Source organism: Strix aluco, chromosome 3 (assembly GCF_031877795.1).
Source record: "Strix aluco isolate bStrAlu1 chromosome 3, bStrAlu1.hap1, whole genome shotgun sequence".
Taxonomy (NCBI): Eukaryota; Metazoa; Chordata; class Aves; order Strigiformes; family Strigidae; genus Strix; species Strix aluco.
Window position 1 is genome coordinate 121,758,001 of NC_133933.1, and position 23,223 is coordinate 121,781,223.

Here is a 23,223-nt window from a genome sequence, read left to right on the forward strand (position 1 = left end):
CTGATGAGCATCAGGTCTGGTGTTGCATCACTAATGTTCGCTCGCTCTGCAGTCTCACAGAGTAGATTCAGGTAAAGTTGTCTGCAGCAGGTGGGATATCCCAGACCTTTTCCTTTTGCCCTGGAAAGCCAGGAAGGGGGCCAGCAGCATTCCATACCCATCCACCCACTACCTGGCAGATGGGGAGACCTTTCTCATCTGGATACATTGGGAGGGAAAGGGAGAAGGTGAGACAGATCTGCACTCCCATTTCAACAGGCATTTCAGGTTCCCACATTCTCACAGACAAGCCAGAGAAATTCCACGTTCTTGGTTTCCTCCTCCTACCTTGGGTGCTGTTCATGGCAGATGTTATTTTTGCACTGAATCACACAAGTGTGTTAGGGTTAGGCTTTCACCGTTTAGCTTTGAGGGTGTCTTTCCCAAGCTATGGTTCAGCTGTGCTATTGCATGGTGTATTGCTCTGCATCTAGGTTCTCCTGGGATTACTCCCTCCTCTCAGGTGTTGCAGATGGAACTTCAGCACCAAACTTGTGTCCTAGATTGCAGTTTTCTCTTGGGTCAGGCTTTCAGGAACCACTCTGGTCATACATATTAGGGTTGAACAAGCCTTCATTATTCAGCCAATGTGGAGAAAAGGAATTAGGAAGGTGTGAGAGATATGTTAAGTGCACAGATACAGGCACACAGGAGTCCCCATACACACCTGGAAAGCACTGAACTTTGGACCAGCCTTTTCCATAGTAATAGGAGTCAGGTTGAAACCTAGTGTTTGATGTCTACGACAGCGTTGGAATAGCTGTTCCTTGCTGATAGATGAAGAAATCCTTCAGGTCCATTTCATGTGCTTATTGTACAATACAAAGACATGAATGATGAATGATGATGTCATGGGCTGAAGGAAGCGATGCTGTGGACTGCATCCAATCCCTCCATGCTCATGGACTAAAGGGATCCTACAAGGAAAATCTTAGAAACAGTTAAACTTCAGAAATAGACTAGAGTTCTCAACTCACATGATCACAAGCTGCTAGGTGGGCCTCCACCTTGACCAGATCTCACAACAAAATTTTTTCATAAAGGCAACCAGCCCTTCCATCATGCATGAAAGCCAGAGGCTGAGGTTGAATCTGTTCCACTGATCCAGTCTTTGCCTCTATTAAAAGGATTAGGTAGACCAACAGTAATCTGCTAACACAAAAGTATATAGAATATTATCCTTCTACTAGCAATCTTCGGTTTTGTACATTGTTTTTGCTCTTTCTGAACCCTTCCTTTTCCGACAGTCAGAGGAGAGCATGATGTGCAAAGCTGAGCTTGATTGATACAAAGGCGTTCATCTTCCCACAAAATTTGAATAGTGCACCTTTCACTACTAATTTACTTTTTATCAAGGTTACCTACTAATTGGGACACTGCATAGTGCAGTCCTCAGTTGTAACAGCCAAAGATTTTCAGGTTTTTAATGCTGACTTACCTCGGTCGTCCACTCAGAGGGAAAGCACATGGAAGAGGAACATATTCTGGCCACTTGACGACCTCGCCCTTTCCCCTCAACGTGCCGCAGCTTTCCCTTCAGAATGGGTCTCCTTGTTCCTCACGCTGCATCTCACAGCAGACATATATGAAACACTTCTCGTACTGCTCTGTGCCCTGCTAACCTGGGATTCTGTCATCTTTTCCTGCCTTTCTGTAAAAGCAATACTGTAAGTGGTGTGACAACTCCTCCTTCTGTGTTTCAGTAGGACAAACAGGGTACTAGGGAAAAGCATAGGGTGATGATATTATTCTTTGCCTTGTTCTCTGAGCAAGTAAGATATTAGACTGTTGTTCCAGATACTGAAGAAAAAAACCCCATTCTGTAATGTATTGAGGAAATCACATATTTTTTGTAAGTTTAGAGGTAAATCACCAGGTGAGAAGCCTGTTACTTGTTTCTAAATTAATTCCAGCTATGGGGAATGAAGTAAAGGGAGGGGCTGCCAGTGAAGGCTGTGTGAGGGCAGGAGTTGAGGGCTTTTGGAGAATAGGTTTATAGGTAGGAGACCTTGGGAAAGCGGCTGTGCATTATTCACATCCGAAACATTTCTGACCAGAGTAAAGACAGTCAATGTATATGAGCAGCAACCACCTGTTGGACTTACTGGTAGAGCGCTGTGCCTTCTGACTAGCAAATGCTTCGCAAGGACGATGCAGCAGGCAGAGAGGGTTGACCCAGATGCTCTACAGAGATTTGTAATTTTCAAGCAGAGACAACCCCTAAAGCCCAGTGAAGGTATAAAGCCACAGTACCTCTGCACTGTGAAGCATTCAAAGCACACAACGCCTGCTCCTTTTATGAGCTGAGAGGTTGTCTGAATTTCACAAGGAAACACTACATAAAAAGAATTTTACTACTCTCCATTAGACTTTTAATTCTTAAACGATTACAAACAGGAAACCTTGCAGAACAACGGGAAGTACTAAACAAATCCTCATCTTGAACCTTTTGTTTCTTTAATATCAATGATGGTGGTTTATACCCCTTCAACAGTCCCGAGTGAAAGAATACTACACAATGCTATTTAATAAATATTGCAGACTGAAAACCCTGATTAGCCTTATGATTGAAAGCCAGAGAACTAAGTGACTCATGCGTGCACGTGAAAGGGGAAAATGTGTGTGAAAACCTTACTGGCCAAACTTATCTTGACAGAATTCCAAATTATGCCGAAATGCACCATGACACTTCATCCTTTTACAGGAGAGAGAAGGAAATAGTGTGTAGAATCTGCTACAAAACTGCTCCCAGTCCAGTGAAATATTTTCGTGCCAACAATGAATGTATTATAAATAATTGCGCAACATTCACAAAACACTACAAGCTGGGAAGTAGGAGGGGGTATTATTACTAGCATCTTTGTTTTCTAAAATACTTATTTGCTGTTAATCTTTTGATTTTTATCTGTATCTTATCATTTAAACAGTGTTCTGTGCAGAACCACATCGGTGATCTCTCCTCTCAAAGTAAAATTACACAGGTCATATTCAACCAGTCATACTGTCTTTTTAATTTTCTTGGCATGGTTAAGTCAGGAACAGGTTTAGTTCTAGCTCATCTTCTCACCATCAACCAAGGGTTGGTATGACTTCTCAATTTTTGAGAATGAGGTGGCATGAAACGTGCCAAGTCCTTAAAACATTGTTGTTTTGGAGACAGACCACTAAGATATAAAAATGGAAGCAAAGCACATGCTTAGTACATCCAGAAAAGTCCAAAATTAAATTTTTGAACAAAACGGTCAGTTATGACATCACAGCCCGCCTTCCAAACTGTAAACGGACGTAACCATATCATGCATCATATAACTACAAAATTGCTGCTGTCAAGTGTCAGGAGTACGAGAGGCAAATGCAGCATTTTCTCAGCCCCGTGCTCCAAATTTGCTGATGGTGGCTATTGTAGCATTTCACCCCAAAGCTGAAAGCGATCTCAGTAAGGCTGCTGGGGAAGATATTCAGAGGCTCAAGTCTGTTCTCATGCCTTACCCAAAGGGTCCCACCATCTTTGTAAGATGTACAACTGTCATTAGCATGATTTAAAAAAAAAAAAATCCTAATGCCCACGTGAGCAATCAAAGAGTATTTCTTTTATTAGAACTTGTATCGCTATGAACACACAAAGGTGTTTCTTATCGATGATTTATAGATTTCAGCAATGGTCCCTCCTATCATGTAAGAAATGAAGCTGCCTGGGTATTCACAGCCAGTTCAAGCAGATAGATTTCACGTTCTATTTTTCAAGCAATTGACCTTTTCAAGAACAAGGAGAAAGCCGTAATTCCTACTGTGAATAGCCCAACTACATTCTATACAATAAGCTCTTTACAGACAGTCACAAGATAAAAAGTACATGTTCATTTTTATTCATTCAATTATTAATTTGTCCAATACTTTTACAACTGGATTACAAAAAATAGGTATGCTCTGTTCCTACCTGTTTCGGTAATGTAAAACTACCTCTAGGAGTGAATGAACGTACAAAGGACTGAATTATTATACCTCATACAAGGTACAGAGGGTATTACCTAAAAAGATCTCCTTGTTTCTGTTAAATGTTTCTTAATACAGAAACATTCTGAAGTGAAAAGGAAATCAGTTACCGTAGCATCTCAAGGACAACACCTTATTATTAACAATTGCACTTGTAGCTTAAATCAAATTTACATTTAGAAGTGGACAAACACTGCCATTATTAAATCACTGTACTTCTCACAAGTTCCAATCTTAAGTATTTAAATGTTTTATATAGTTTGATTTTTCTTCCCCATGAAAGACTGTTTAAAACAATCTGTAAGAGAGTACAGAAACACAGTTTTAATAAGAGAACTACAGACTTAATTTGCTGTTACTGAGCTTCCAACATCTTTATGAAGTACTGAACAAAATCTGTACAAGTATCTCACAGAGATCTAACATTATGCTTTTCCTCAACACTAACAATATCCAAAAACAGTTCATTTTGCAATCATAATCCATTTTTAAGTTAATTTTCCCAAGAATGAGGTTTCTTCAGTAGGTAGTAACAGATGTAAATGATCTTGTGTTTCATCCATCAATGACAAAAATCACGTGTTTAGCAAAACATTCTCACACCACTAGCTGCATCTTCAATAACCCCGCCTTTGTTTTTCTTCTTTATCAAGAATAGCCTGTTTTAGACTCAGTGCAGCATCTTCAAACTGGGGATTTAACTCTAATACTTTCCTGAAATCTCTTATTGCCTCATCAAAGCATCCTGTCCCAAAAAAAAGAAAGGAAGAAAGAATTATCTTTCCGTAACTCCTCAAACTCACAAACCACACCTGAAAAATACCTTCTAATACCTTCACTAACAAAACGTAGCAGCTATACTTACTAGACCCACTACATTTAGATTCTCCAGAGGCCCAAGTGGGAATTAGAGTTCTTCAGAGAAAGAACCAGAGTGTGTATTTTTGAACCTAAAATGGGCTTAAGGCTCAATTCAGCCAGCTTGAGAAGCAAGAGGAGGAGACAGAAGTCCCTCACTCAGGCAACTAACAGCCAGGCTGCCTTAAACCCAGAACACAGGCATACTGCTTCAAGCCAATGCCCTTGGTCAGGCTCCATTCTCCTGGTGCTCTCTCCAGTCCCTCAACTTCTGCTTCTTGACTTTGCAATGGCCAAGCTCCAACAAAACCAACAGGGGCAACGTTTTCTCATGACATATTCAAAACCTGGGCAGCGAATTCCCCAGAGATGGCTGACAGCCGACCTCAATTGAGAAGGCTGTGCTCGCTATGGCTACACCTGCTTTTAAAAGATGCTTTACCTCAGGTTTAATGGCAGTGTTTGGAATTAGCCAGTTTTACCCCTAATCCAAATTTTTCCAGAACTGAAACTGCATCCTTCCCTCTATTTTTCCCTGCATAGTATCATTTCAAATGACACAGCAGCAGAGACGTAGAGATACACAGAAATATTTAACTGCATACTCAGGGCACACTCGTAGCTAAAACCTCCTATGATTGACAAAAACGTGCCTCTGCCTGCACCATTTATTTCTGGTGTGCCGCCTTTCCCTCGCCTGTGTCTGGCAGGTCCCTTCATCTATAACACGGAGGGAATTACCCTCCAGCTTCGGGTGAATCTTGGGATAGACCCGCGCTCTCGGCTGTTAATCGGCCCTGGCAGAGCTCCCTGCCCTCTCCCCGCTCCGGGCGGGCGGTAACGGGGCGGGCCAGGCCGCGCCGGGGCAGGCGGGAGGGTCGCGGGCCGCCGCTCGGCTCCCAGGGCGCCTGACCGGGTCACCCCGCCCCGCCCTGCCCCGGGTCACCCGGGCGACCGGCTCCGGCGTGACCGACTGCGCGGCGGGGTCCCCGCGGCCTGGCCCGTACCCAGGCGGTAGAGCACCAGGCCCCGGTTGTAGTAGGGCACCTCGAAGGCGGGCTGGCACTCGATGGCGGCCGTGTAGTCCTCCATGGCAGCGGCGAACTCCACCCGAAGGTACTTGATCTGGCCCCGGTTGTTGAGGGCCGTGGCGAGGTCGCGGCCGGCGCTGCGCGGGGACAGAGGGAGAGCGGCCGTTACGGCGGGCCCCGCGCCTCCCCCCCCGCCCCTCTCCCGCACGTACCCTGCGGGGGCGGGGCCGGGCCCGGCGGCAGCACCCGCTCCCCGGGCGATGAAGCGGCTGTAGAGCTCCTCTGCCGCCGACAGCCGCCGCGCCGCCAACTGCGCCTGCGCCGCCGCCAGCAGCTCCGCCGCGCCGCCCGCCGCCTCCCGCGCCATGGCAGCGCCTCCGCCGCGCCGCGGGAGGGGGCGCCGTGACGTCACGCGGGGCGGGCGCGCCCTTACGTCACGGGCACAGCAGCGGCCGGCCGGGATCCGAGCGCCGGGGGCAGCCCTGAGGGGGCGGGACAAAGGGCTGCTGGTGGCGCGCGGAGTGACGTCACGCGCTCAGCCTTCTCCACACAGCAGCGGCTCAAATAGCAGGACAGAAAAACAGCAATACTGTACAGATTATAGACAAAAGGGGGTTATTCTTCCCTAACCTGATCTTAATCCAGAGGCATTACTGGCTGTGAAAGATGGTGCAGAAGAGGCCTCCTGCTCTCCTCCCAGAAACTTCACAGAATTGTCTAGGTTGGAAAAGACCTTGAAGATCATCCAGACCAACCATTAACCTCACACTGACAGTTCCCAACTACACCAGATCCCTCAGCGCTATGTTGACTCTACTCTTAAACACCTCCAGGGATGGGGACTCCACCACCTCCCTGGGCAGCCCATTCCAACACCTGACTACCGTTCTCGAAAGAAATACTTCCTAATATCTAGTCTAAACCTTCCCTGGCGCAACTTGAGGCCATTATCTCTTGTCCTATTGCTTGTTACTTGGTTAAGGAGGCTCATCCCCAGCTCTCTGCAACCTCCTTTCAGGTAGCTGTAGAGGGCAATGAGGTCTCCCCTCAGCCTCCTCTTCTCCAGAATAAACAACCCCAGTTCCCTCAGCCGCTCCTCGTACGACATGTGCTCCAGACCCTGCACCAGCTTCGTTGCCCTTCTTTGGACATGCTCGAGTCATTCAATGTCCTTTTTGTAGTGAGGGGCCCAAAACTGAACCCACTCATCGAGGTGCGGCCTCACCAGTGCCGAGTACAGGGGTAAGATCACTTCCCTGTCCCTGCTGGCCACGCTATTTCTATACAAGCCAGGATGCCATTGGCCTTCTTGGCCACCTGAGCACACTGCTGGCTCATGTTCAGCCGGCTGTCAATCAACACCCCCAGGTCCCTCTCTGACTGACAGCTCTCTAGCCACAACACACAACTTAACGCACAACGTGCCCGTCCAGGCTGGCGGCTGCTGCCAGGCTGCCAAGCGCTGGCTGGGCCTGGGGCAAAGCTCAGTGTGGGGCTCGGGCCTGCGGCGCTTCCAGAGCAGAGGCTCCAATCCAGCAATAAAATACAACAGCGCAGTTCTAAGTAAACCAGTGTTCCTTAAACCTTCATCTATAACAAGGATGACAGTTCAACTCTTGAAATCTGTTCAACAGATGTCAGCTGCTCTCTTCAAGCTACTTGAAAAAATAGCATCTCATTACCAGATTCCAATCTTAAAGGTTCACAGAGGTTTCCTTAAGTGGTTGAAGACATCACCAAAGCTCAAGAACACAGCTGCAGACTAGTGGCACTGATTGCTGTTTGTAAGCCCTTTATTGCGATGGTGGGTTTAAATACACTTGGCAAAAGGAAACAGCACAAATGTATGCCTAAAGTGGTACCATCACTCTAATAAAACAGTAGTAGAAAAACGTAGACAGTAATATTATCAGAACTACTGTGGCATTATTTAAACTCGGTAATTCCTTCAAAAACTTGTGAATTTTAAGAAAACCCAATAATTTCCTTTGGAATTACAAAAAAAAAAAAAACAACCCTGGAGCTTGCTCAGAGTAAAACATATTAGGATGAACCTACATTCAATTCACATGGTTTTGAAATTAGGCTCAATTTACAATTGGAAAAGAATGCTTTTACTTTACACCTTCGTAAAAAAACGTAACCAAAAAAATGGAGTCTTAACACAGTCGTTTCTTCACATAAATGGAACTAGTAAAGGTTTCTCTCGTAGGTTCTGGTTGGGGTTTTTGGGGGTTTTTTTGTTTGTTTGTTTGTTTGTTTGTTTTTGGTTTTTTGGGTTTTTTTTAAATGTTTCTCTAATAGTGGCACTATCTGTTACAATACAGTACATGAGTTGTATTTTAAAATATAGTACATCAGTAACATTTTGGAGAGTATTTTTAGGAGACAGATATGAGGATGAACAGTCCTTTATCCTCTGCTATGCTCTACTGTGGCACAGAGGACAGAAGTTATAATTGCTTGCTTCTTTGGCTTTCATAAAATGCTTACATACACTGCACATCCAGAATCGACACTCCAGGATAGGGTCTCCTGTTGCAACACATACAGGCAGTTTCCCATCTCCACTGTTTAAAAAAAAAAAAAAAAAAAAGAGTAAATAAAGCTGAAAGAATAAAAACATGGTTTTAAAATAGCAACAAAGACTTGTTTTCTAGAAATTTGCAAACCAGCATAAATACCCAATTGTTTAGCTACAGCTAAATACGAAACTTGTGATGGTCATCTGTAAAATGCCACTTCTCTTTTCAGATGTGCGCCACTTTTTGATTACAAGTTGTTAAATCACATAACCCTTCACTGTTAGCGTAGTTAACGTAGATCTTCACACACAGAATGCACAGCCCCAGAACCATACAGTCAACAGATCTGGGCCAGCAGATCCAAAAACTTAAGTGAAAAGAAGCAGTGAAGGCCATATAAAGGTAAGGTCCAATTAGACACCTGCACTACTATTACATTTATTCCTCCAAAGAGTCATCATAAAAGCCACTAGTGAGATTCTGTACATCTGCACAGTAAAATCAAACAAGACAAGTTAAATTCCTATTCATTAAAACTGATTCACAATCAATTTCCATACTCAACAAATCCCAAGCTGTTAGCAGGAAACATGTCAAAGGCACCATCGTGTGTACAGCCACTCCAAGGACTTACCCCTTAAGCATCCCCTTCATATTCTAATTCTTTCACTTAACATATTCATCTTTTCACACCATGCAGATTTAGGTAATCACAAAACACTGGGGACTTACTGGTTAATAATGGTTAAATATTCATTTGTTGACACTTCATAGAATCATTCAGGTTCCCTTGGAATCATCGAGTCCAACCATCAGCCCTACTCTCCAAGTTCTCCCCTACACCATATCCCCCAGCATCTCATCCAAACGACCCTTAAACACATCCAGGGATGGTGACTCCACCACCTCCCTGGGCAGACTATTCCACTATCCGACCACTCTTTCTGTGAAAATTTTTTTCCTAATGTCCAGTCTGAACTTCCCCTGTTGCAGTTCAAAGCCGTTCCCCCTTGTTCTGTCACTAGTCACCTGTGAGAAGAGACCAGCACCAACCTCTCTACAATGTCCTTTCAGGTAGGTGTAGAGAGTGATGAGGTCTCCCCTCAGCCTTCTACCACAATGGTGATGCAAACAGTAACATTGATAAGGTGTGACATGCCACTAAAGTTCCTAAAACTCCCATGCTCTGTCCATATGCATTTCAAATTATGATGAAGTTATATGTTTATGCCCAGTTTCTCGAACACAGTCAGTGTCTATTCTCCCAAATAAAATAGTGTTACCCTTTCTGCAAACTGGCTAATGCTGGCATCATTTTTGCCCAATATCTGGTTTAAACAGCAAAGCAACTAATTAACTTGGTCACACAAAACCTGCTAAAACCAAAAATACAGACAATAGCAGAAAAAAGTGCTAGCATTATTATAATATCATATAAACATAAACCCACCTCTCAAGAACGTCATCCAGATCAGATTTTTTGTTATACTTTGGACAATGTCTCGTGAATATCTCCAGAGCGAGGTATTCATACTGTTGCCTCTGCTCTGGCCTAAGAGTTTCCAAGGATTCCAGCTTAACAAAGGCTTTTGAACAAATATCAAATGCTCTATTTGCACATGCACAGAGTGCCAAAAGGGAATAGATTTCAACTGCAGGGATAATATCTTCATAATCTCGCAAATGAAGAGCTAAGAAATGAAAAAAAAATAATCCAAGGAAATTATTACATGTCTTCTGAAAAGTGCAAGCATCTGTATGAAATATTTGCTACTAGTAGACAGTATTAATCTCACAAATTGGACACAATGAACCGAAGTCTTTTAATTGACATGACTATGAAGCATGTGTGATTCAACGCTTCTCAAAAATAAATAAAATGGGATTTGACTGGGAAATTAAAGTGTCTTTTTGAGACGCTTTTTTTAAAAATGTGTTGAAAGTATTTGAAATGGACCTTCATTACTTGGACAGAGTATAGGGCACTATTTGCTTCTCTAACTCCCACAAGTTTTTTTATGAAGCTCTACAGGGAGATCTGATGTGAATTCAAGCATGCCTTATAGTTTAAAGAAAGAAACAAAACAGTCAACAGAACATCTACAGAGATTGTCCAATTTAACCAGGTAATATTTGATAAGTCAGATTTGCATTGTCTCCAAGAAAACTCTTTTTAGGTATCTTGACTGCAGCCATATTCAATTAATTACATGGTTTTGTTTTAAATTCCATGCATCTAGCAAGAATAGAAAAACGTGCCAGCAATAAATGAAATTATGTGCTGTGCAGATCTGTAAAATTAGAACAGTTTCTTTACACGGTTAAAAATGAAGTCCTACCTGTTTTAAGTGCTGCATCTACAGAACCTTTATAGAGCTGTCTTTGTGCAAGTACGAAAAAATGGTAAGCCTCAGCTCCTCGCCAAGCATTGTCTGCAAAGCGGTTCATTGAAGAAAGAACATCTTCTTCTAGCAAACCAGCCAAAGCTGAAGCAGTCTGAAAACAAAGCAGTATCACAAGTAATTTTTATATGGAACAGATACAGCAGGAAATGGGGATATATGAAAAGAACTTTTCTGTACTTGGTGATTACACCACTGTCTGTGTTAACTAGGGAAAATATAAATACATGGACCTAAGTGAACATTGTTAGGCATTTTATACAGTGCATAGGCAGAACATATGGTGCAGATTTTCAAAGATAAATATCATATACATGTGTACAAATATATTCTGTGCACATCTGCAGACTGGTTCATAGTTTGGATTAATACGGCATTTCAACACCAGATCTCTTAAAACTTTGTTTAAACTATTTAATTTGTGCATATGAAGATGAAAGTGCGAGCAGAAAAAAAAATTTTCTTCCATTTGCTTCCCCCATATCTGGAGCCATCTCCCTACTAAATTATAGCCAACATAGCTTAACCTAATCACAGATCTCTCCTCGGGATTGATACTTACTCATAAATGAAAGGAAAGTGAGAGTCTCGTAGGAAAAAAAAATAAATCTGGAGTTTCTTAGTATGATTTTCGTTGTTATAGTGAAAACATTAAGAAAAAAGACATTAAACTTAGGAAGAAAAATATCTATTAATACATATGATTTAAATGTTTTAAAATAATACTTTAAACAATACATTTAAACAACTTAAGGAAAGCTTTGTTCTTAGCAGGAAAAAGGATTATTAAAAATAACAGCCTCACATGAAGATAGCTATATTTGTTCTGACTAGGTAGCACATACCAGAATTCAGAAAGAAAAAAAAAAGACACTCTACCTCTGAAGTTTTTCCTTTAATTTTTCCCCTTTGTGCATTTTGCATTTGTTCATGGCACTGTTCCATAAGTAAGGCTGATAATACATAAAGCTTTTTAACTCGCAGAGGCTTTGTCCTTTTCTTTGACTCCTCATCTGCAATCTTAAAAAACAAAACCAAGGAATTTACTGTAGATTTTTTTAAAAAAGTACTAGAAGAGTCACTTCAGTCTCTTGGACAATTGCATGCTTGTACAAGCCTAGGAAGTCATGCCAAAAAACGATTCTGCATTTGAATGTAATAATTTAGACTGCAAACAAAACTATACATGAAAATGTCAAAGTGAAAAATGTACATTATTCTATATTTATTTAGCTAACAAGTATATAAAGCCAGATTCTCAGGAAGAATAAATCAGTGTAACCATGTATAAGTCTACTGACTTAATATAAACTAAAAAATAGTGATTTTTAAACACTGGAGTTTAAGAAATACATAGCTTTCAATAATGTCTGGTGGTTTTCCCAGAAAAGGAGAATGGCTTTTGAAAGTAACTTTTTTTTTTTTTTTTACTATATTTGCTGTAAAAATTACATATCACTCTTACAGACTTTATAAGCTATGTACAGAAATCTCTGCAGCCAAACCACATCTAAGCAACATCTTTATCATAAAAGCACACCCCAGCAGTTTCTAATTGAAGGTACCAATTGAAGAAATACCAAAATTTAACTTCTAGTTAATGACATTGCTATTTTTAAAAATTAATGAGTTAAAACCAATCCACACAACATATAAAATAATGTAGACATTGCACCCAGGACAGTCTATTATGCTCCTTTACTAGGCAATGCAGTGCAGCAGGACCTTTTCTGAGGTGTAGTTCATATCATTCTGAAGTGAAAGTCTCAAAATAAATCAGATGACTTGTGTCCTGCAAGTGTCCTCTCCACTGGCTACAGAAGACATGCAGAGTAACTATTTCAGACAGAGATACCTGAACTTAGGAGTTGGACTCAGCCTTGCAGTATCCTGTATAGTAACATTTGCTTACTGCCTGGACATTGTTAACACTAAAATAACCCCAAGAAAATAAAAATAGCATGGAAACAGTAAGAGCTAGTCCAAAACCCCAGTTATTTGACATAAAAATAAAACCTGCAGTACCTTGAACATGAGTTTAGCAGCTTCAAGGAAATAATTTGCTTTACGATAGAGGTCTATAGCATCAAGGATTTTATTCTTTTCCAGTAAGTGACTTGCATATCTGGCTAACAAGGATCCAATCTCTTTCATATTGTGATTTTTAGCCAGCTCCACAGCTTTATTCCACTAGAAATGGAAGCAGACAATTATCAACCTCATTTTTCCAAATACATTCTCAGAACAAGCTGGTTATCCACGAATAGCATGCAACTTCATCACTGTTAGAACCAGACTACTATAAAATTGAAGTAAAGAGCAAGAGAATGCAAATGCTATCATCATTGCAAATCACGTGATACAGAAGGCCTGTGAAACAAATGGCTAGACCTCTGTCCAAAACCACATACAAAGCAGTTGCTTCTGCTTTGGTAAAAGCTTTGCGAAATCACTTCATTGCTGCTCATAGCTGGACACGTGGATTTCAACATGTCTGGTATTACGAAAACCCAGACTCTTAAAAGCATGTCTAAAAGAGTACTTCAGCCCATAAGGCACAAACAATAACACTTTACTTATCCTTCCATACACCTCATTTTGTCTGTGAATTTTTCTGATCTTCAACAGTTTGGCTGCTGTGTTTGCCCCAGGTCATAAGTTTGACAGGACTGAGAAACTTAGCTGAATCTCATACTTAATAGCCCTTCAGATCCATAAACTAGGAAACTGTCCACATAAGGCCAGCACTAGTCAGTCCTGCCATTCCCATACATCAAGTTGCTCATAGCCATCCTCAGTTTCTCTCTTACTTGTGTTGACACAAACATTTGCACAGGTAAGTCATTCTGGAGAACAGCCCTAGCTGTAAACATACAGATCATCTTTTTAGATCAGTTCTTTTCTAGCTACATCCTAACACAGCCACAAACACATTTGCATCTGTACAAGGAAAGAGAGGAACGTGGAAAATGAGCAGCCAGAAGCTGTCTGGTCTTCCTCCCATCCCATCAGGAGGCAGCACAGCCTAGCTCTACAAAGGCCAGGAATGTCTGTGTGCTGAGCATGTTTACCACACACACCTGCAGAAGTAGCACTGTTGCATATACCTTTGTCCCTCCAATGGTCTCATCCTAATTTCAGATAACTGGCTTAAACACTGACATATGAATTTTCCAGGAATCATGACAAATCATCAGACACTTAGCAAGGATTTGTATTTAACTGGGCATTAGGATAGAAATCTCACGGTTAAATTGGTATCAGTAAAGCAGATTATCTACTGCTGTTTTACCTGGTTGAGGTGTACACAGGTATCTACCGCATCCTTTGGTCGATTACATTTCAGAAAGGCTGACACAGCTTGTTCACACATCCCCACTCTTACAAACATATAAGCTATATCCTGCAAAAAGCATCAGCACCATGTTAAATTCACTTCAGATTTTTAGTACGTTGCATAGCAACTGCCATACTATTACGTCATTGTTTAATTCAGTTCCAAGAAGCTGGGGGAAAGGGGTTGTTTGCTTCATGGATTCTGTGAAGACAACACGCACTGTTGTAAAACTTTAGAACAGTGTGCTAGGTTCACACACTGCTTCTAAATTAAAAAAAGATATTTAAAAATTTTTCTTTCAAATCAAATCATACCAGAAGAACTGTGTTCTTACTAGAGTATTTCACAAAACTTTGCTATTAGAAAGAGATTAAAAAGAAAGTGCTGTCTTGCTTTGTTCAAACAACTGAAAATGGCATTCAATGAGTGTGGCATTTTTTGCATTTTTTAAAGCATTTTGGATTAATCAAACATATCATAGTTTGAAATTAGCTATTACTTAGTAGGTCATTTCAGGCTATACCACCTACTTCCCCTCCTTTCAGCAGAGTATCTTCAATTTTCTTTGTACATTAGCATTCCCACAGAGCCACCACACAAGAAGTTAAACCAGGGATAGCAATCAGGAAGACTTTGAGGAACCCCAGTGTAGACTAGATGGCAAAATGAAAGCTATGAGGAGTGACTTCTCAGTGAAGCACAGCTATTTTAGAAAGAAATGCCAGAATTTCTGGAGGGGAGCAGTGAATTATGACTTAGCCATGTAGCCATAAGGTATGATAAATAATCAGATTTTTCTGGGGAACGTGGACAATAAGGGAAAGGAAGAATGATGGAGTATGAAAACAATGGTAATACTGGAGATCAATATCAAAGTAACACCATTATGCTTAAGTGAATAGGTCATATACTGCATTTTTTCCTCTTTCTTTCTTAACCCTCCCAAGATGGGAAATTTTAAATAAATAGTTGAGCATAAGACAACAAAAAAATAAAGGCGCCTTTTGCTTACAGGGAGCAATTTATTATTCTCTGGAAGTGAATTAGCTAGATTCTCCAGTCCTTGGTAGTCTTCAAGCATGTAGTAACATTCAGCTAAACGTTCCTGGTTTCGTCCTTGTACGTAATATTGTACAGCATTTAACCTAATAAGAAAAAAAAAAGTGGTGGCTTCTGATATATAAACAGAAGTGAAGCTTCTCATTGTGTAAGCTTTTTGCATTTGTAAATTTAAAATTGCATCTTTTAGATAGGTAACTTCGCTTGAGAGAACTTTTGTAGCTAGAATTTCACTTTTTTTCTAAAATGCACTAAAAGTTGTAATTTTCAGCGATCATTATATTGAAGTAGTAGCAAGACTGATTCTCTGACTAGCATAAGGTTAGGGAGTCAAGGAATCTTAAAACTGTATTCCCACATCTGCACAGATCATGGGTGAGAACGGACAACAACTTACAACTAAACTTTCAGAAAAAGGCTTTACTATTGTGCCTCCATATTTTAAAACACAGCACTAAGATCTCAAACGCCATTCTCCAAAGTTACCTAAAGCATCTAAAAATCAACTTTCAAAATCTAATCACAAGTTTTCAACTGCTTTGGGACCCAAGTTCTTTGTGATAATATAGTTTGAGTAATTCCGATAAATAGTGGAGCTGAGGAACTCTATGAGACAGCATGTTCTGGATGCTAAAAGTTTACATGGGCTTAGAAGGCAACAAGAAAAAGTTAATGAAAGAAAATTTCTCCTCAAGTTATTAACTTCTGGCTCAGTAAGTACCTGAATGCAAAATGCATTCTGGAGAAATACCATTATATGCATGCATTGTTCTTAAAAATCTTCCTTGGGTGGCCAGTTTGGACAACAGCTGGAGACAGATCCAGGTCAGAGAGAACTCTGGACGTTTCAAATATTTGTGGGTTTAAGCATTCTAGAAAGCTTGTGGTTACTTTTGAAATTCACTGATGTTTAATAATTCTCTCCTACTTTTAATATTTTTTTTTCTTTAATACTTTCTATATCCAGCCTTCTAGAACTGCATAGGTATTTCTCTTCCCCTGCCCTCCTTTGAAGCACAGACTTCTGGCAAAACCGAGATTTTTATCACCTTCATTCTTTAGATAGTTGATCGACAGCTCTCTGTTTAAAGGTACATACAGCAATGGAACCATAAAGGTCCGAGCTGAATTTCACCATTCCAGAATTATCCCATGTATTGCATCCTGACTTTCCTGATGCCTGTCCCTCCTCATAAATTAAGTCTTGTTATCAGTTTTATAATTTCCTTCTTACTCTATAGAACATACCATTTCTGACGGTCTGCAAAATAATCTCCAATAGCATTGTATGCTTGTTCAAGAAGGGCATCATCTGAACCACCTGAGCCAGTTTTCAATAGCTGCAATACTCGAAACCAATCTCCCAGTTTTATCCGTAGTCCAATGGCAAGATCTCTAGTATAAACAGAAAATAGCAGGAAAAACTCAAAGACAATCAAATAGCTAACAAAAATCTTGAGAAAAGCATCCAAAAGTATTTTCTTGCTCATAACCTACATCACAGGTATCACAGTGATCCCAGATATCTTGTTTACAATTTAAACAGTATTCCATAAAAGCAAATACGCCGAGAGCTCACAGGTTACTCATACATACACACTTCCCTATTAACCATTCCCCTGTGTGAGGAGTTAAATGAGCAGCTGGTGAACCAGTTGGGCTGAAGCTACTTCAGGTTTCCTTTGATTCTGTATCTTTCTTTATCTTTCATTGCTGACTGCTACAATAGATGGCAGCAGCTAGAAAAGGCTAAAAGCAGAAGAGAGGGGAGGAGAAAGGCCAAGGAGCAAGGAGTAATGGAGGCGAAAGCTGAGATGTAAAAAAATGGATCTCAGACTTCTCTTTCAGGTTCAAGATGACTTTAGATGAAGGAGAAAGGACTCAGAAGTAGTCTTTCCTTATTCATGCATACATATGACCCACCATGTGTCCGTCTGGCACATTTTTTCCACCATGTAGAATAATTCTATATTACTTCCTATAGAAGTAATTCTGCAGGCACATAGAAAGTAAATGAGAGAGATCTATACACTTCTTTTAAAAATGCCCTAAACTTAGAAGTAAGTTAAGGAAGGCAAAAGCAAGTCAGTGCAGTTAGCTAAATAAGAGCATCTTTCAAAAAAAAAAAAAATTAAAGTTGTATTTGAAAAATAGATTTATTTCAGCCTGATTTATGGTAGGTCCTTATCAAGATTTTTATAGTGGTGAGGAGACACATATGGGAATTCTGTATTGACCTTATTCTTGTAGCTGGAGAATAAGATGCTCTACTGTTGAAACCAGTAAAAAGAAAAAAAGTCTTTGACTTCTGGAATCCTATAAGGGTCAAATTTCTGTTCAGCCATGTGGAAGGGAACATGCCGTATCTAAAAGTCGATGTTGTACTGTGACTGAAGTGCTTATGAGGCAGTTCACCTCTCCAAACCAGCACACTTCCATCAGCTAATTAATTATGTGCAAGAAAGTTTTCCATTACCAGGCTCTAATGTGCATCTCTCCCCAGCTCCTGCCTTCTCCCCCACCCTTACTGGGGAAGAGGAAGGTTTCTCATTCTTACAGTATGAAAGAAGAAATAATTTTTTCTCCATCATTCCCTACTTTTTTTTTTATGGCTCCGTTAATCAAAGCTTAAAAATTTCACATGTGCGTATGTGATTTGTGCTTCTTCATGTTTGACCACCACCTACAGGTCACATCATACAAATGCTGCTTATTATTTCTCATTATCCTTTTTCAGTAAACACGGTGCTCTAGCTAATTACTTAGCATTAATTTGCATTTCCCCGTAATATTGTAATTTTGCTTTGTTTGTTTTCATTCCTGAGCAAAAATTCCATTGATTGGTCCTCAATTTCATCCAAAGTCCTTTCTGTCTCTCCAGAGATTACAGTTCATTAAAAACTCCGTTGTTTGTACATGTAATTGGAAAGAATGTGTACTTGGCTACTAGCTAAGAGCAACAGTACATAAATTAAACATTAGTTAAGATTATTTGTATTTTTGGAATCCCAGCTGAAATACCAACAAAATACTTGCAAAAAATCTTCTGTGAAACACAACACTACCTAAAGCAGCAGAGGTTTTGCAAAGTTTGGAACATGCTGATTTACGTACAGAATTGGTTATCTATGGATTCAACAAAATTATCTCCATCTGATCCATTTCTGTCTTTCCAGAAACTGTTAGAGTCTTCAGTGCTAAAACAGCTATTCCTTATTAAGGCAAGCCTTTTTCCCAGACTTTTTTTTTTTCTTATATGCTGCTGAAATGACTACGTGCAATTACCTTCTGTCCATATCCAGATACATTCTTTCAGCCTCTTCAAATCTGCTAAAATAGGCTGCCACTTCTGCTTGCTTCATTGACTCGCTTTGCAGGTTGCCTAGACGCTTCACAAATTTAATACCTTGATAATCTTTGCAACGTACAAAAGCTTGTTCAGCAGTCTGCAGATCCAGCTTCTGAAGAGCAGCTTCAGCCAGGAGACGCCTGTGTGAAAAAAAAACATAACATGGAAAAGCAGCTATAAAGTAAGTTAAATGAGGATCCATTTAACTAGTCATTATTTAAAGAAGATATTCAAGTTACTGCAACTGTATTATTTACTAACTAATCTTATTTCAGTTGTATTTTTGTCCCCAGTACGTTCTGTGATCTATACAGTACTTGCTTAGAGAAAGTTGTTCAAATAATTGCTAATATTCTTTTGTTCAGCTGTTCAAACGGACATTGGCTTGGGAGGACTGCGCAGGGTTTGAGTATTACAGTTGTCCTGTGTGAAATGCGTTGTTGGTCTCAATGCAGTTCCATTTAGATATTTCTACCTATGCATATATCACAACTTTAAGCCTTGATGGCAGCCTCAGTCAGAAGGCCTCCAACTAAGTTGGCCACAAAGGCTAAATTATCCTTCTAATCCACCTGGATGTTCCTTGTCCAGTTAGGATAGCAGTCTGGGAGAGCAGGGCTTTCTGAGAAACCTTGTTCTGGTACTGCTCCATTGGTTAGTTCTGCAAATAGAGAATTTCTACCTTCAGGCCAGCCTACATCCATCAGGGGCTTGAATGAGCTCTTGAATTTTCTGCAAAAATAAGGCTAGGTAAAATTAGACTGGCTGATTGGCATTGTGAAACAAAGTCAGTGCAGTAGGGCACTGACAAAACCAATAATATGATTGCTGTATTCAGTGACCTAAGCCATGCATAGGCAGTATTTTTGTATCAATTTGAGAAGGTTAGTATCACTTCAACTCAAGTGCTCATCAGTGACACCAATGAAACCAAGAAAAAAAACAGTATGGCAAATTTAATCAATCTGCAACACACATCATCCTGTTTGTTGCATTCTAGCAATAATGGCACTGTCCTGTTCTGATCTAGAATATATTTGCTTTATATCCAGCACTTCTAATCCATTTCTTCTGTATAAATATGTGACACATCATATGTTTCCTTACATAATGCAAATGAAGGTCATGGCAATTTTGGAGCAAGGTGAACAGCATTTGACGTGTCTTTTGTAATTTTACGATATAAAACTTTTATTGAGACAGACTTTCAAAATGAATACTCATTTTATATTAAATAAATAGATGCTACTAGCAAAAAGCATGAATGTCTTCAAAATTTCAAAAATCTTCAGCTAGTTCAAGACATTAGTAAAAATGAAGACTCACAAAACTAACATTTTACTCTACATACTCAAACTAATAAAGTTAGACGTAACCTGTGGAGATGAAAGCACAACTGGATAGGAAGGAATGCTTTTTGGGACAAACTTTTAAAACAAGTTGTCTTGGCCAGTCTTTCAGCAATTCTAAATTCCCCTCTTAGCTGTCAGAATTAACAGAGAACTCTCAACCCCCCTTGAATCAAGCCAAACATCCAATACTGCAAGAAATCAGTTAGCTTCAAAAGAGAGCCAAAAGCACTAAAGAAAGGTACAGATAGAGAAACAATCTCCAGAGAGTTAAAGAGAATTGTCATCATTCAATAGGTACCTTGTTGATGAAGTTTTAGTTTCTGCTACTGACTTTTCATTAAATTATCTACCAAGACACTAACTCTTCCAGCCCATAATGACACAGGATATTTAATACATTTCCAGGGCTCCTGTTTTCACAGGTTTACTCTTACATGTTTGCTGTACAGGCTTTTCAAGTTCAGTTTAATAGTAGAGTCCATGTTTAGTTTAAACATGCCAACATCTTTGCTCAGATTACTTCTGAGAGGCTGCAGCATAACATGATTAACATACCCAGCCCTTCTCATTTCTGTCCTTTATGGCCTGTCCAAAAAGCTCTTACCTTGTTATCATTCTAATGTGTTCCCTTTACTGGGTTTTAAGGTCTTTGTCATCAAGGTTCAATATTAAATAAATAAATACCCTCTCAACTTATGAGCAATTTGAATTTTAATTTAACCAACTTAAAAGTTAGCTTTCTGCCAGTTTTTTCATTTCCTTTAGATTTGCCCATAAAAGCAGGGAGCACTGCATTTTAAGACTCATACAGCATAGAGCAAAAAGGTGTCCTAAGGCTGTGCCCTATACCCACTGCTGTGACACACAGAGCATGCCTTCCATTTTAGGTACAAGAGCCCAGTTTTTTGCGTTCAAGAACTAGGAGCCTGGGGAAGCACTGACCCCAAGTTCTTTTTTAAGATGGCTGCTGAGGAGTCTTGAACACTTGCTCAGCATCTCTTGAAACACAAATTCTCAAATACTCAGTAACAAAAATCTCACTTTCTTCCATACTGGGAAATGCCACACAGCTTGAAACTACCCAAACACACCAATTGCAAAAGAGGTGGGGAGCCAGGCTGGCAGGTGACTGCAAGGCTCTCTTTAGGCCCTCCCTCAACGCTGTAATACTCCTCTAGAGGTGATTCAGCCCAATGAAGAGACATTCTCAGTTAGAATAGCAGCCCTTAAGATTACACAGCTGAGCACTGTTACTTTTTTTTTTTTTTCATTTTCTTAAATGATTCTGTTTAAAGTGTATACTGCTTTGGCTGGCTTAGATTTGAGGTTTTATACTTTAATACTAGATCTGTCTGAACAGGAAAAGAATACAAAAGAACACAAATTTAAACAAAGTTGGCTTATAAAGAGATTTTACCAAAGTCTGGGATGTGGATTGTCTTCTATGAATTGTGAAGATTCCTCAATACCAACTTTTTCAATCAATGCTCGACTGTCTCGTAATGACCGAATCTCAAAATTGACGATGTAATCTTTGTTAGGATGTTCAGGATTCTAACATAATGGATAAAGAAACATAATTTTATTCCATGTCACCTTTATTTTCATGCAACATAGATATCTATTGTTCAAATCATTACAACAGACACCAACTTTTCCTACAAAATAAAATTATACTTACCTTTAATATTTCATCCAGAAGAACAGATTTGATTTCTAAATCTTCAAAGTTGCAAATATATCCAGAAGTTTGTATAGGTTCCTTAAAGTTAAATAAATTACAAAGGAATGAACTTGTATTCTGTCTGATTAAATCCTAACCAAATCTGTTAAGTATAAAGAGACTTTCTTCTCCAAACCAGGATTTAATTGCATTTTCAACAGGAAATAAATACTAAAATCATTAACATTATTGACATTCCATATACGCAAACATAATTAAAAATCCTCATGTTTTCTGTAACTAAATTATAAGAAATAAAGGAACACCTGCCAATATTTAGATTCAACTGAACTGTGTTCTACAAATATCTTTACTAAAATTGTGTTTATATTTTCCAAAGCATACAGGAAATATGCTCCTGAAAATATCTCCTACATTTAAGAAAAATATGACAGCATATTTATCTTTCCAGGACTGATAGTTCATTTTACTTATTTGTTCCTAAACAACACTCCCACGTTAGAGTTGACAAGATTTTGAGATTTCCAGAAGCAAGTTTATTTATATAAACACTTGCCTAATTGAACGGTAAAGCCCAAAAATAATACTATTCAACACAGAGTCATTAACTTATAAGCAAATTTGTAAAATGAGTAGTTCACATATATTAATATTTACCTCCGGGTCCAAGTTTCTGAAAACATACATTCTTGTTTTCTCCATCATTGCAAACAAATCTGGGTTATCTTTGGCCCATTTCATATCCCAGACATCTTTGCGTTCCAGTTTCAGCTGCTCACCTATCACTTGCTGTCCTGTACTGTCTACTACCCGTGTATCCAAGTCAAAGAAAGTCAAAACGCCTGAAAGGTCTATGATAGCAACACGACTACAGAAAACAAAGGAAGAAAAAAATAAGACAGCTAAATAATACTATTCAAGGTTGTAAATCTGAAATAGTTCCCTAAACTGGCACACTCATGCCAAATTTCTCCTTTAATCTAATATTAGTATAATTCCATAGATTCAGTGAGATGCGTGTGGTTTTCATTTCTCGGAATAGCAGAGAGAGACCAGAGACATGGAAAGAAGTTTTTCATCTGCTCATACAGGATCTGTCCCTGTAAAGGTTCTGAAATATGCCCATTTTTCATCCAACATTTTGAAGACCCTTACTACTTCAGATATCAAGTTGAATAAATTGCAGGTACTGCCCCTTGCCAAAGCCTAAAATTAACAACCAAACAAAATTGTTCTTCATTATTTACTAGGGGGCAATAAAGCAGATTCTTAAATTAAAAAGACAGCACGGTGATGCAGACCGCTAGTCTCTAAAACAGGACCTTCTTACATTTCTACAAAGGCTATTCTTTAGGTTTTTTCCAGACAATATGAAGTATAATCCAATTATTCTTTGAAGTTTTTTAAAATATGGGAAAAAATACAATTTCTAAAGGGTTACATTGGAAAATTTCCAGTTACATAAGGTCTTCAGTGAATCACAGTAGGCTGTATTTACTACAATGCCATTTTAAAAGCATTTCTAAATATTGAAAGGTATTTAGACACCCTTAATCCCTATTAAAATTTCAAAAGCAATTTAGAAAGTTAACTT

At 39.6% G+C, this 23,223-nt stretch overlaps 2 protein-coding genes across 3 annotated transcripts in view; both read right to left on the reverse strand.

Annotated features, from left to right (window-relative positions):
• Positions 1–3,884: 3,884 nt before the first annotated feature.
• TTC32 (tetratricopeptide repeat domain 32) lies at positions 3,885–6,902 on the reverse strand. Its single transcript, XM_074820113.1, has 3 exons — positions 6,134–6,902; positions 5,898–6,058; positions 3,885–4,777 (listed from the first exon to the last, which is right to left on the reverse strand). The coding sequence occupies exons 1-3, from the start codon at positions 6,286–6,288 to the stop codon at positions 4,650–4,652; spliced, it is 444 nt and encodes a 147-aa protein (XP_074676214.1). The 5' UTR covers positions 6,289–6,902; the 3' UTR covers positions 3,885–4,649.
• A 794-nt stretch (positions 6,903–7,696) lies between these two features.
• The window catches only part of WDR35 (WD repeat domain 35), a 48,397-nt gene continuing 32,870 nt past the window's right edge, over positions 7,697–23,223 (reverse strand). For both annotated transcript variants that reach the window (XM_074820115.1, XM_074820114.1), the window contains 12 exons: positions 22,287–22,497; positions 21,627–21,707; positions 21,363–21,499; positions 18,530–18,733; positions 16,493–16,639; positions 15,198–15,330; positions 14,141–14,251; positions 12,874–13,038; positions 11,728–11,868; positions 10,786–10,942; positions 9,897–10,137; positions 7,697–8,491 (listed from right to left, as the gene is read on the reverse strand). In XM_074820115.1, the coding sequence (XP_074676216.1) occupies positions 8,344–8,491; positions 9,897–10,137; positions 10,786–10,942; positions 11,728–11,868; positions 12,874–13,038; positions 14,141–14,251; positions 15,198–15,330; positions 16,493–16,639; positions 18,530–18,733; positions 21,363–21,499; positions 21,627–21,707; positions 22,287–22,497 (1,876 nt within the window). In that variant the 3' untranslated portion in view covers positions 7,697–8,343. The remainder of the gene's footprint in view (positions 8,492–9,896; positions 10,138–10,785; positions 10,943–11,727; positions 11,869–12,873; positions 13,039–14,140; positions 14,252–15,197; positions 15,331–16,492; positions 16,640–18,529; positions 18,734–21,362; positions 21,500–21,626; positions 21,708–22,286; positions 22,498–23,223) is intronic.